The sequence below is a fragment of the Lagopus muta genome, chromosome Z, assembly GCF_023343835.1.
Source record: "Lagopus muta isolate bLagMut1 chromosome Z, bLagMut1 primary, whole genome shotgun sequence".
NCBI classification, from domain to species: domain Eukaryota; kingdom Metazoa; phylum Chordata; class Aves; order Galliformes; family Phasianidae; genus Lagopus; species Lagopus muta.
The window spans coordinates 24,959,942-24,973,973 of record NC_064472.1 but is presented as its reverse complement, the minus strand read 5'-3'; the positions used below and the strand labels follow the sequence as shown (position 1 = coordinate 24,973,973).

The 14,032-nt window shown below is 35.9% G+C and overlaps 1 protein-coding gene across 1 annotated transcript in view; it reads right to left on the bottom strand.

The window, feature by feature from the left end:
- Nucleotides 1-14,032, bottom strand: part of ANKRD31 (ankyrin repeat domain 31) — a 53,261-nt gene that overhangs the window by 32,528 nt on the left and 6,701 nt on the right. Inside the window, 6 exon segments of the mRNA XM_048931030.1 lie at nt 672-816; nt 3,892-4,034; nt 5,986-6,165; nt 8,568-8,692; nt 9,000-9,271; nt 11,629-12,255. Coding sequence (XP_048786987.1) covers nt 672-816; nt 3,892-4,034; nt 5,986-6,165; nt 8,568-8,692; nt 9,000-9,271; nt 11,629-12,255 — 1,492 coding nt within the window.

The window sequence follows — 14,032 nt, the reverse complement described above, 5'->3', positions numbered from 1 at the left end:
TGCCCATGACAGGAGTGTTGGAAATAGAAAATCAATAAGGTCTCTTCCAACTTAAGCCATTTTATGATACTACTTCAGACATGCCACAACCCAACTAACTTATCAGTGTCCAGCAATCCTAATTCTAACTATAATCAGGGCTTATCTTGTGGCACTTCCTTATACCTCTCCCCCATCCAAACAACCCTGTCTGAACATTCCTCCCAACTCCAAAGATCATACAAGATCTCTCAAGACCTTACATACAAGAACTCTCACCTTAATCTAAACATTCTCCTACCAACACCTCACAGGCTCAATCTTCACCTTAGTTCAGCTACAGCAATACTGTCCCAAAATAGTAATGTTACCCTAGTTTCTACCCTAACATGAGCAGCAAGGATAAGCAATTAACTCTCTTACATTAAGACACTCTTTTCATCTCGTTTCACTCATTAACACCTCTTGTTGTCATCTTTATTTCAAATATAAAAATAGCTCTAGTCCAAGAAAAAGAAGAATATCACTTCTTGTAATACTTGCAAACATACAGCAATCGTGCTGTATATGTGGGTAAGAAGTGCTCACTAGAATATCAGTCAGCAAAATCCATGGAATTACTCGCTGTACTTAAGGAAATAGTGTGCAACAGCTATTTGGAGATCCTCCATTTAATAATTATTCTCTCCTACCTGATACTGAATCTCTTTCATATCTTGCTAGATGGCGTTTTAACAGTCTCTTCATGCACAGGTCGGAAGCTTCATCTAATGCACTCCTTCCCATCTCATTTTTTAATAAGGGATCAGCTCCATAATGGAGTAACAATGCTGCTACCTAAAAAAACAAGTTTTTCAGATTGTTTCTCTTCCATCAGCATTTCCCACACTTCTTCCTTATACAGGCTTCTCCTTTACTTAAGAATATGAGCAAAAAAAAAAAAAAGTCTACAATAAATAAGTACTTCCTATATTAGTTACCACATCCCAAGCATTCCTCTAGGTACATCATTATCTTAAAGTCTTACTATTTTTACTTTTAAGAGTTCTTTCACGTTACTCACCTGATGCCTCTAAGCCAAGGTCTCTTAAAGCAATTCATCACTCCCTAAGTTTATAATTATTGGAAAATAACAAGCAATTTTAGGATATGAGTCTGCTTACTCATCTAAATCATATAGCTTAAGAGAATATAATTTTCACTGTAGGTGTGTACTTTATTGTGACTCCTGTGTCTGCAAAGTAAATTGTCAGCTATTTCAGAGGAACAACATACATTCAGTCAAACGAAACCCACTCAAATGGTCTTACCAATATTTCAGATTCTATACATATTGTAAAGCCTCATACTGCTGTTATTAAAAAAAAAAAAACAGCACTTGAGCAAAATGTTCCATCTGGTTTTGCAGAATACTTTTTAAAGACATTGAAATTTTACAATCTGATCATCTTTTCTATCACTGACTGCAGTCTTATTCCAACACTAGAATGGCTATACCTCTGCCTTTCTCTGGTCAGCATCTATTTTGATCTGTTATCCTACATCTATACCTCATTACTTCTAACAAGACTGTTACTGACAGAATTTCTAACAAAGTTTTCTCAATTCTTACATTCTCCTGACAGCACAGCAAATAAAGCAGCACCCAGTTCGTTGCAAAAACCCTCTTCATTTTCACTAGTTGTCCCAGATCTATGGAGTCTTTCAAGCAAGGAATATTAAGGACTCTTCCTTAACTGCATATCACATTTGCATACTCTCACACTTAACAAGAAAGTATCATAGTTTTCCACGTGTTTTTTTTTTGTGTGTGTGTGTGAAACAAGAAATTAATTTTCCTGTATTATAAGTAGCAAAAGGAATAAAGCCACATTTCCAATTTACAATACTAACTATCTAGAGAAAGTAACTTTGAAAGAAACAGCTACACCAAAAGTCAAGCGTGCCAGTCACTGCAGCGATACAAATGCAAAGCTCCTGAGCAAACAGAACCCCAGTGTGCAAGTACCATTTCACATGAATGTATCAGACCACATAACAATTAACAGAGCTCTAAGTAGAATGGTGTTGATATGCTCCAAGTGACCTAGCTGAGATCAGTGTTTTTCCAATACTGTTAACAGTTACTGACTCTTAAAATATCACTTGTAGAGATGCAGAGTCCTTGGTGTCTAACCATGAACTTTAATACTTTCTTCGATACTTTCACAAATCTCAGAAGTACTTAATAAGCTTCCAAGGAGTCAGGAATCCACAAGCTGCAAACAAAGCTTGGGGCTTCAAGTCTCAGGGAAATCATTAACCCTTCCTCTTTGCTCTAGGGAGACTGAAGGGTAAACAAATTAAGTACCATCTTGGTTGTAAAATTGAAAGAGAACAAATGTTTATGGACAAAACTTACTGCATCCCACAGATGTGCCTAGGGGAAAAAAATACTGTAAATGAATAAATATAGGCAGCAAATGCGCATTTCTAGAAAAATAAACAGTCAGCAGGTGAAAGTGATGCACAGAACTATGACAGAAATCTGGACCACCCTATGATCATGCACAGGCAGTTGGAGGCAAACACTACCAGACTGAAAGAGGATCCAGAATTCAGACACAGGTTATGAAACCACAGCATTTGGCAGTGTTAGTTATAGTTAATTTATACTGATTATTCACTTGGCTTTCTGCTTATAATAACATAAACAAAATACAAAACCATATATTCATAACTCTCCACAAGATTATTTTTTACATAAAAAATATCTGTGTGTGCTTGCAGATGCACACCACATACCACGTTTACTGAAAAACATGCATGAAAACAAAAATCATTAATACTGCAGTGGACTGCTTAGGTCATAAAGTGTTTCTGCAGTGATTATAAAGTAAGTTACACAAAGATGTGAAAAAATAGTAGGAATCTATTCTAAAATCTATAATATAAATTATATTATAATATATAATTATAATATAATATATATATATAATATAATAATATATATAATATATATAATATATATATTATATATAATATAAATTCTAAAATCTATAATATTTGGCCATGAGCCAGCAGTGTGCCCTTGTAGCCAAAAAGGCCAATGGCTTACTGGGGTGCATTAAAAAGAGCGTGGCCAGCAGGTCGAGGGAGGTGATCCTCCCCCTCTACTCTGCCCTGGTAAGACCTCATCTGGAGTACTGCGTCCAGTTCTGGGCTCCCCAGTACAAAAAAGACAGGGATCTCTTGGAAAGAGTCCAGTGGAGGGTCACGAAGATGGTGAAGGGCCTGGAGCATCTCCCCTATGAAGAAAGGCTGAGTGAACTGGGTCTGTTCAGCCTTGAGAAAAGGAGACTGAGAGGGGAGGGGACCTGATCCAGGTCTATAAATATCTGAGGTGTGGGGGGCAGAATGGCGAGGCCGGACTCTTTTCAGTGGTGAGTGGAGACAGGACAAGGGGAAACGGCTGGAAACTGCAGCATAGGAAGTTCTGCACAAATGTGCGCAAGAACTTCTTTACAGTGAGGTGACGGAGCACTGGAACAGGCTGCCCAGGGAGGTGGTGGAGTCTCCTTCTCTGGAGATGTTCAAGACCTGCCTGGATGCCTACCTGTGCTACCTGGTGTAGGGAACCTGCTTTGGCAGGGGGGTTGGACTCGATGATCTCTGGAGGTCCCTTCCAACCCCTACAATTCTGTGATTCTGTGATCTGTTTATCAGTACTTTCGCCACAGTCCCAAATAGAAGAAAAAAAAGTAAAGCATGGTAATGGTTGAAACAGGAGTTAAGCAGAAAAGAGTTATTTACTCCTGAATTAAGCCATAATCTGAAAAGACAGGCCCACATGCAACTAGACTATGTGACTTTTTGGACTAACAAAAAAATTTTTATTCTTAAATCATAATTTATGTCCAAATTGGAGTATACCTTATAATGGCCTCCTTTAACTGCATCATGCAATGGTGTTATTTGTTTATCTCCTCTAGCATTGACATCAGCTCCTGCTTTCAAAAGCTCCTTTGCTATCCAGTAATGGCCCTCTAAACTTGCTTCATGTAGCGCAGTCCAGCCTAAAGAAAAGAAAACTTAAAAACTGAAAATATTCATATTTGAGTGAAATATTTTATAAAAAATGTATCTGTTTTAGATATTCTATTTGATAAATATTTCAGAGGGAGATAATGAAAAGATAAGAACTGATTGTGTTTTACAGTGAATTGTATAAAGAAATGCTTACTAAAAATCTCAGGTGTTGGGAGCTTTCAGTTTTTTGTCAAAATTTGCACTCACTGAAGAAACAGGGTATGCAGTAATGTTAGTTTGCTACTGACAGCACTTTTAAAACTTCTTTTGAAAAAAAAAAATAAAGAAATTAGTCCTCCTACACCTTAATAATTTTTTCCTGAATGCAACACGTATGCTATTTTAAGAACAAGGTGTATTTTCATTATGATCTTTTCTCTTTATCACCATGATAAAGAAGGTAAGTAAGAAAGAAAGAAGGGAGAAAAAAAAAAAAAGAAAAAGATAGCCATGTCTTAGCAACACCTATTTGCTAAGTAAAAATATAAGGCAGCATCTCCAAAAACATTTTAATGCTTTTCAAATTTCTAAAGAAAGCAGTATATTATTTGTTCTCAGCTATATGGAATAAGCCAAGATGGCAGCTTCACATGGGTCAGCTTCATGACCCACAGAACAAGTACATCCCAGGAAGAGGTGCTAAGGAGAAATAAAGGATAGAAAGCAAGCTTTTGAACTGGTTTTAGCATAGCCTTGAATCAGTTACTTAAACATCCATTACAGCAAAGTTTTTTGTTTTTTTTTTTTTTGGTAGAGTGACAAAACTAAGAGAAAAAGAAAAAAAGATCTTCCAGTCCCTTGCATTTTATAGAGCACCTAATCATAGAATCATAGAATCATAAGGTTGGAAATGACCTGCAAGATCATCTAGCCCAACCATCCTCCCATTACCATTTTTTAAATGAAGAAATTCTAGTAACTCCATATCCTGGAGCAAAAGCTTGAAATTGTTCAAGGAGAAGAGATGAAAGTTTCACTTAAGTGAAAAAATCTATTTCTTCCTACCTTAGAAGTATCTTCTGTTTAATATAGTAATAATATCCTGAAAAATTGTACCTGGAACATGAGTTCCAGTGCTAGAGCTGAGCAACACCATTCTCCAAAAACCACAAAGATGATAAAGTGCCACTGCAATTACTTTGTAACTCCCTTAAAGGACTTCAAATAATGATCCAAACTGAGACCACAGACAGTATTTTCCCCATAGTTCTCCATATTCTTCACACATAATATCCAGAAAATAAAAAGGAAAAATGAAAATCAACTTCAAGTATTCAGTAAGGCTCTGAAGCACAGTAACGAAGTGGAGGAGGAATGAAAAAGGTTAGGTAACATATGGATAACGATTGGTAGATACTTTTAAGGGAATAGACAAGGCATAGGGCTAGAGTATAAGAATCAGAACAATGATTATTCAAAGAGAGTAAGATGAAAGCCTTTCAAATTGTCACGGATCTGTCAGTGCTTTCTCATTATGTTTTCCTTGCTACAAAATAAATCAGCTGGGCCAGGCGAGCTTCCCATCTCTTTGAGGAATTTTCCTAAATCACGTTTTATGCGGTTGTGCTTCTATCCAAAAGATAATCACCTTTAGCCACAGGACAATCATTTTTTGTTCTCACAGGAAAGCTGTGAAATCTCAGCCATCACACAAAATGGACACATTCCAGGAGTGAATAAAATATCTGTGAAACACATTATACTGATTACGTAATTAATGGACTAAAATTTAAAAATTTCCTTTTTTTTTTTAATACACTTTTATACATAGGTCTATTTGTCTTTTCATGAAGAATTAGCAAACTAAACCATAAAATCACAAAGATCTACTGACCAGTCACAGATCTAGTCTTTTACTGCTCAAACTCATATTATGTACTTCCATTACTACATCTATACATATTTTGAAAATAGTACATTAATACAGCTGCGACTTACCAGCATAATCCTTATCATCTATGTTTGCACCAGCTTTTATTAGGTTATGTACATGGTTTAGATCTTCAGCAACAACAGCTCTGTGTAGTAAGGTCTCACCATACACATTCCTCTTATTTATTCTTGAAAGCATAGCACGGTATTGAGGATCTGTTAAACTCCTACAATAGAATTCTTGTCCTAAAAAAAAAAAAAAAAAAAAAAAAAAAGATTAAATTATAGCTCCATTCAAAAAAGATGCCACAGAGAATACCATAACAAAACTCCAAATTAAGTTCAACATGCAGGAATGTGACTTTATTAAAGTGTTTAGTTTAGGCTTCTTGTTTTTTTAATGACATTTTTGAAAAGGGCATTCTTTCCTAACAGTTGATAAAGCTACTTTATAACTCATTACAGATGAACAGACTTCGAAAGCTAGTCAATAACTCAGTAACATCCATTAACAGTCAAATTTATCAGTATTTTCTTCGTAACTACTTGCATGTTAAAACTTCTACTTCACAATCAAGGAATATTTACAGAAGAATAGAGAAGAAATTAGCTTCCTCAAGTTTCTCAATTATTTTACAAACAGCTCAGTCAACAGTGCAGTGAAGAAAACTGTTGGACCAAAATCATTAGCTATCCAACAAAAATTCTCTCTGCTTGAGAGTCAGACACGTAAATGTAAAAAAACTAAAAGATACAATTATTAATTTCTAGTTCCTTATTTTACAAAAGAAATGCTGTCTTCCACTGTGTTTTCACTGTACTGTATTTCAGATTGGATGAAATCATTTCCAATACACAGATGAGCTGTGTGGCATTTTACCAGCAGCACATATCGCACAGTGGAGATGAGCATTCTGGCTGCTGCATCCCTGAAAAACAGGGAGGGAGGAGAGAAAGAAGGAAAATACAGGAGGATGGGCTGCAGTAAACTACATTCTAGTGGTTCGGGCCACTAGTTCATCTACTAGTGAAAAAAAAACATGGTTTTTGGGACCACATCTCCACTGCTCTTCTTCACAGTCTGAACTAGATGCTGTTCACTGTGCCAAAGGCATTAGGAATAGAAATTTTAAGCAAGCCGTAGTTCTCTAAAGGCTGTAACTCACAATACATAACGTGTCTACTATTCAGTGAATTGTGGTATACTGCAAGCTCAGACTTCAGTTGTTCCCAACCTTCTTAAGTGCTCAGATCTGCACGTATTTTTAGAATCCAGTAGGAATGGACTCACCCAGCACCTTCTGACAGGTGAATACTAGGATAGTATTTCCATCCTATGTGTTCAGTCTTGCAAGACAATCATTCACAATACATTATAACACAGCATTCAAAGATTATTTAAATCAGCCAAGAAATTTAGAAGGGATTACACTACACAGACAAACATAAAACAAGGTGCAATTTCATGTTATACTTAACAGAATTTAACTAGACACTGTTACTTCAAGAAGTCCTATTACTTTTACCCTACCTTCCCTACCACCTTCCTAGTGTCAGACCAACTGATGCCTAATGATCCAAACCATAACTTTAGTGAAGCTTTTTTTTCAGTGAATTACCAAGCTAAGATGTCTCAGAGTCCTGATTAGTAAATCTGATGTAAAAGGGAAGCATTTGTTAGATTACAGTAACATGAAAATACCTCTATAAGCAATGCAATTCCTTCAGCAAAAACTGTGCTAAAAACAGCTTATTCTTTAAGTAGAAACTAAGTCACTAAGTAGATTAGTTTGAAGCTCACAAAAATTGTACTCCTATGGGGAATAATGAAAACCCTGTGATAAGAGTTGATAATTGGTAGTAGAATTATCGATATTTTCTAAGATCTACAACGTAGATGTTACTGTTTTAATACTTACAAACTTTGTAACCTATTTGAATGACAAATTCAGACTGAAGGGGTTTTAACAAGAACAAACTTTTAAAATCTCAGTCTTAAAGGTTAGCTCTAAAGTCAGCATATAAGTATGGAAATTCTGTATTCTCCTACCACTCTGTGAGTCATAAGAGTTTGTTTGCATCTTCAGACTATGAAAAACAGCAATCTTCCTCTGTGACAAAGGCTACTGCAAGGAAGAATACTTGAAAGGGCACTCAGTGACAGTAAGAGGGAAGGTCAATAACCTTACTTTACACCTGAATAGAATAACAAAAGAAAGCCTTTAAAATAGAATAAAATGCTTCGTATAGGTGAATTCTTAAGGATTGCACTGCTCTCAAAGTGATGTTGCACAGCAAATACTGGATTATAGAATTAGGATCTACTTTTAACTCTGTAAGAAAGCAATTTTCTTCTCTTTCACAGAATATACCATAAATGCTTCATATATTGTTGTATAATAAAAAAATGCATTCTGAAAAAACTCATTATTCTTACTGAGTTTGTGTGCACAAACAAACTGCTAGATGGTAATAGGCAGACTTAAGCAAAGTAAGTTACTGATGATTTTAATTATTAAAATAAATGTTCCTATTATCTTTCTAAAAGAAATTCATGACAATATAGTGGAAAGACTCTGAATTATATTTGCTTCAGTATACACGTTTAAATGAAAAAGCATCTGATACTTATCAGACAGCTATCTTACTCATTTTATCTCTGATTCTTTTGCTCCTCCTTCTCTTGTCAGCTTCTCTATCCTCATTTTTAGATACTTCTTGGGACCTGTTGATTTCTGGATCTTGCTTGTTTTTAGAAGATTTCTGAATTTCACTGTCAAGAGATTTGTTTGAATCAACAAAAACATTCTCTATAAGAAGCTGTGTTTTCAGAAGATCTAAGATGATTAACATATTTGACTGTAAAATGAAGTTTCGAACAGTGTGGAAGGATACATGCCAACTTAGTACTGAATAAATGGAAAAATCAGGAGGGAAACTGACTTTTATATCTTTAAAAAAGAAGGAAAAACCTTACTCTGGATCATCTGAAGTCATTAACATGAAAAATATGTACTTGGTATGTGTTGTACATTAATAAACATAAGAATTTAGGAATATTACACATGCCTTTGTCATACCTAAAATATTTCGCTTTGCTTCTTGTAGAGAGATTGTGAGGCAGTTTTTGCAGTCCTTCTGGCATCTGTTCATGGCTGGACACCCTATCTCTGTACCTTACTGAGGAAGTCTCTCTTAGCTCCATTGTTCTCCCTGACGTTGTTTTAGAGGTTTCTGCACATAAAACAGCCTCTACTAAACGTGAACTTCCCTGCCTAGTTCGTTTTTCATTATAGGTGGCACTCCAAAAATTGGAAATTACTTCTTTCCCTTTCTGATCATCACTCACAAGCTGTGACAAAAAATAAGTATTACAAGTAAATGGTAAGCATGCAGTTAAAATAATCACTACAGATATAAGAACTTAAAGAACATCATGCTATGAATTATTTATGTGCTCAAAGATAACAGAGAAGTTACTTAATAACTAGAATTCTACAGATTGCGGAGACAGAAGTTTTCATAGGAGAGGCATTCCTAAAGCAGTATGCCACATCATGTTGTACCAAGGGAAATACTATACTTTGTATCTCAACTTAAGCAATATATCTAACCTGGATGACAGTCAATAAAAGTTGTTATTATCTAAAAGTTCTTTAGCAGGATGTGTGAAATGACTTAACAGATTAGTTTCAGTTTCCTATGAACATAAACTCCTGTCCTGAAAAGACAATATAATACATATGACATCCTAAGATAAATCATCTTATCCCACTCTTGATCTAGTCTAAAAAAGTGTGCAAGATCTGGAAGCATGCTTCACCAGAATGAGGTTCAGTAACTACCAGCTGAGTTGTTGATCCTGAAGATATACTAATCCTCATCTACAGCCACTACAGAAGGAAATCAATTTACCTACAGTCTTCTAAAAGCCAGGTATCCAGATGGCATTAGACATCCTGGCTCCCCTAGCAGTGATGAAGACGACCAGATACTGGCTGAGTGATTCATTTCATTCCAAACGGTGCTAAGTGGAACCTAAATTACTGCATTACAGCAGAGGCGTATCGCTAACAAGTGAGCCAAATCCCATCCTAGCTATATGTCATCATATGAATTTGAGTTCGTTGAGGTTATTCTGTTTTATCAAGTGTGTGTGATATGCTGCTGAGTATCAGTCAAGTTGCTAAACAGCTGGTATTCATTAGGTTATTACACACTTGACTAACACCGAAGGTCTTGGGGCACACCCTCAGCACACATGCATGCAAATTCCTTCAAAGTGATGTGGGAGAACTTGTTAGTACTTCACTGGGACAAAAAATGGGCTATCTTGATTACATCTACACAACAGTACAGGTTCTCCACTTTTGAGTCCTTGCTGAACAACAAAAGAAGAAAAGGGAACAAATACACTGTTAGAAGGCAATATACTAAAACAAGTATCTATTTTTCCCAATAGTTGTGCCTCCTTTCTGCCCTTAAACACAGCAGATGAAAACAACAAGAAAAAACCACTCTAAAAATAATTATTAATTGACAAGAGATTATAGATTACATCTTGAAAGGACCCTGTTTCATAATCCTAACTGAAAGCTTTTGTAAGTTGTTATTCTAGGACATGCAGCCTAGACATCCTTCAGCACATTTACGTTAGCTACCTTTGCAGCATATTTGATTATATGCTGTTTTACTCAATATTACCAACAAAGACCTAATCAGTTGTTAGCTTTTGGATACTTTGTATCATCCTAGGGAAGCAGACTATAAAACCAAGTAAAGTACCTAGTTATTGTATTGTGATTCTATATTTGCAGTTCCAGATTATTCAAAGACAATGCAAATAACTTGATTTCAGATTTACAAAGGATGGCTGCTACACTCCATAGCATAAATTTACTTCTATGTTCCCTTAAATATTAAGCAATAATAATGTTTCTTTCCCTTTATAACCCTCTCTAAGCACAGGGTTTGAGGGGAAAAAAAAAAGAAAGATCAAATTTGTATCCACATGTACCACATCTTCAGGGGAGGACACGAACACCAAACTATGTTTCAGTTTTTTTTCAGACATTCTTGAAGAGGCATAAATAAACAACAGAAATGCAATTCTTCACACATTTGCTAAAGATTCTCAAAAGCAGTCCCACTAGTCTCTGGGAGAGACACAGTTGTAATTTCTTTTTTTAATACTTGCTGCTATTGTGGCAGGAATTCTGAAAGCAGAACTCAGCATACTATAATATGGGAGAACAAACAAACAAGAATAAACAATACCAATTGGCTGGTGTAGTATCCAAGTGGTATTGTTTTTTGGGGTTTTTTTTTTTAAATGCTTTTTTGTGGAATAACAGAACAGTGGAGTGACAGAAGAGTGGTTCAGAGCTTTGTAAACAATACCATACAAATAAGGTATGCAAAAGTACCAGGAGTTTTTGAAACTCCTGTGCTGACTCCAGATTTCCACGTGAGTCACTGATTTAATTCCACTAGGATTTCTCATACCAAGGTTGGCTATTTTTGTAATATGAACATATTAAAACACCTCTAAACTTGTAAAACAAAAATACTGAAGATATATTAAGCATTTAAATTACCTATGCCAGGTTTTTTTCTATTAAGATTTTTATATCCAAGTAATTTGACTATTGCAGAAAATATTTTCGGATAAGCATAACCTTTCAAATACTGATTAAGCTATATATGTACCTGCTCATAAGTTGTCCTCTGCAAGCTAAATCCTGTTAAAGTTTTTGATTTGTCCACCTGAATCACAGGAAGCTGAGGCTCAAGCACGCTTGTTATCTGTGTACAGTCATCTCCCACTTGCCTGGCAATATCATGTTCTGAATTTGCCTGCTCATCTTTGGTGTTAAGCTGTCTCTTGCTCGGCACTACAGGTGTGTCTGGCTGTACTACAGATCCGGACATAGAATCCAGATCTGCCACAAGCTTTTCTAGCAGAGCATCACTGTTCTTATCTGCTGGTGCGTCACTGGAAAAGACATGATCAGGATACTCTAATATCACTGTAGGACTCCCAGAATCACTAAGAACTCTCAACCAATCACTGATTTCAAGTTCACCAGTCCCTAAGCTCTGTTCAGTGAGTGACAATGATTCCATGAAAATCTTTCCAAATGCTGACAATGAAAGACTGTTATCATTGTTGGAGGGTTGTTCCTCTGTGCTGTTATCTGTGTCAATCACAGCCACGGTGGGCCTCAGGCAATCTTCTAAAACATGCTGAAATACATCTTGTGGTGTTACTATCTCCTCCAGAAAGGTATCTGGACACAGGATTGCCTCTGGAGAGAGATCTTCACAACTTAATTTCTGTAAAATTTACACATTAAAAAAACGTTTACAAAAAGGAATGCAACCACTCTTTCTAAAAAGCACATAATTAACACCCACTGTACAAGTTAATGGTAGACATGTTTTGTTCACAGTTTTTGCATAAATTCTAAGACCTGTAAGCCTACCTTAAAAGTTTATTTAGATTTAGATAGAAGCCTCAGTTTCAAAAGACCACCTGTTGACTTCCTTAGCAGTGAAAATCCAGAATAATGGAGACTAAAATTGTTATAAAATCAAAGATCTTACGCTTTTGTGAATGACCTGGTAGTGTTAGAAGTCTTCAGAAGAAAGACATTACAAGTTTTTGTCAGAGAAAAAACAAAAACAAACATACAATATAAAAATGCCTGTTAGAACACTGTATAGTATAAGTTTTGATTATATATTTATGTGGATCACAAACTACGGAGCATTTGTGCTTCACAATCATCAGGTTAAAGTCTTAGAAGTATCACTGGACACTTCCCCAATTTTATTTTAACCCCCCCAATTTACAACTGCTTCTGCAGTCCTAAAACATATCTTTTCTACCTGTCTAAAAAAGTGATGTTGCTTAATAAATACTGAAGCTTAAGGTAATTTACTTCAGTACATTTTTAGACTATTGCTGCCAGCAAGTGGCAATACTGTGTACTGCTAGCATGCTTTAACAGCTGGTAATGGAATTTGGAGAATGTTCACATAATAAAATAGAAAGGGCAGAAAATTGACTCATATTCAGTTTGTAAGATATTACAGATGCGTGATGATTTAAGCTTTTTTCCCTCAGTCTACTGTTTCCTATACTGTACTCATGCAGTAATTTTTCCTTTTTGAGTATTTACTACATTCTATTTAACCATTTAGTTTTAGATTACTTCTCATTTTTTTGCAAACTTGAAGCAATTGAGGAAAAGAGAAACACTTTATGTACAACTTTCTGTGCTTGAAGAATTGTAGAGTCAGTGGCAGGTATATACATGAGCAAATTTCTACAAATAAGGTTTGATGCACCAGCTGAAAGGTAGGTATAAGTGACATCTATATTATTGGAGAAAGATCAGTCAGGCACAAGCATCTAATATGTTAAGATCCTGAACACCCAAACACCAACTGAAATCCATCACTTATATATGACTAGTGTTCTACACCTCCCTCCATTCTAAACACAACCTGCTAGCAAAATCCTGTAGGACTACAAACAATTTAAATCTGCCAAACATAACTTTAGCATCTTCCCTCTCCTGTCACTTGTCTCAAAGCCTAATGCCTACAGTTCCTATGTCTACAACTGTCTGCTGAAATAGACAGAAAAGATGGTGAATGAATAGGGCTGAGAGAGCTGGCAATGGACTGAAGCACTGGCAGGATTCTTACATAAGAGCATTCTTTTTTGTGCACCCAGTCTGGTGAACACAGTCTAAAGTGACAGTATTTTCAATCAAGGGAAGAGCAGGATTCCTCCTCTGTCAGTAGATCAACAGTAAAGTAACACCATTATGGTTGACGCAGTTTCAGCTCTTCCTCTTCCAGAAGAGCTATGCTTCATGCAATTCATTTCACAAAGAAATACTACATAAGAATAACAGTGAGAAAAAGTATCTCATTGGCATTAGTTTATTACTTTTTTTAATAAAGTTTGAATACCATCCATCATGGTATCTGCAAATCTCTTCCACTAAGCAGAAGCATGGTTAAAAAAAAAAAAAAAAAGCCCTGGTTCAAATCCCGTTACCTTGGGGTCTTCATATTCTCCATTATATTGGTACCATTC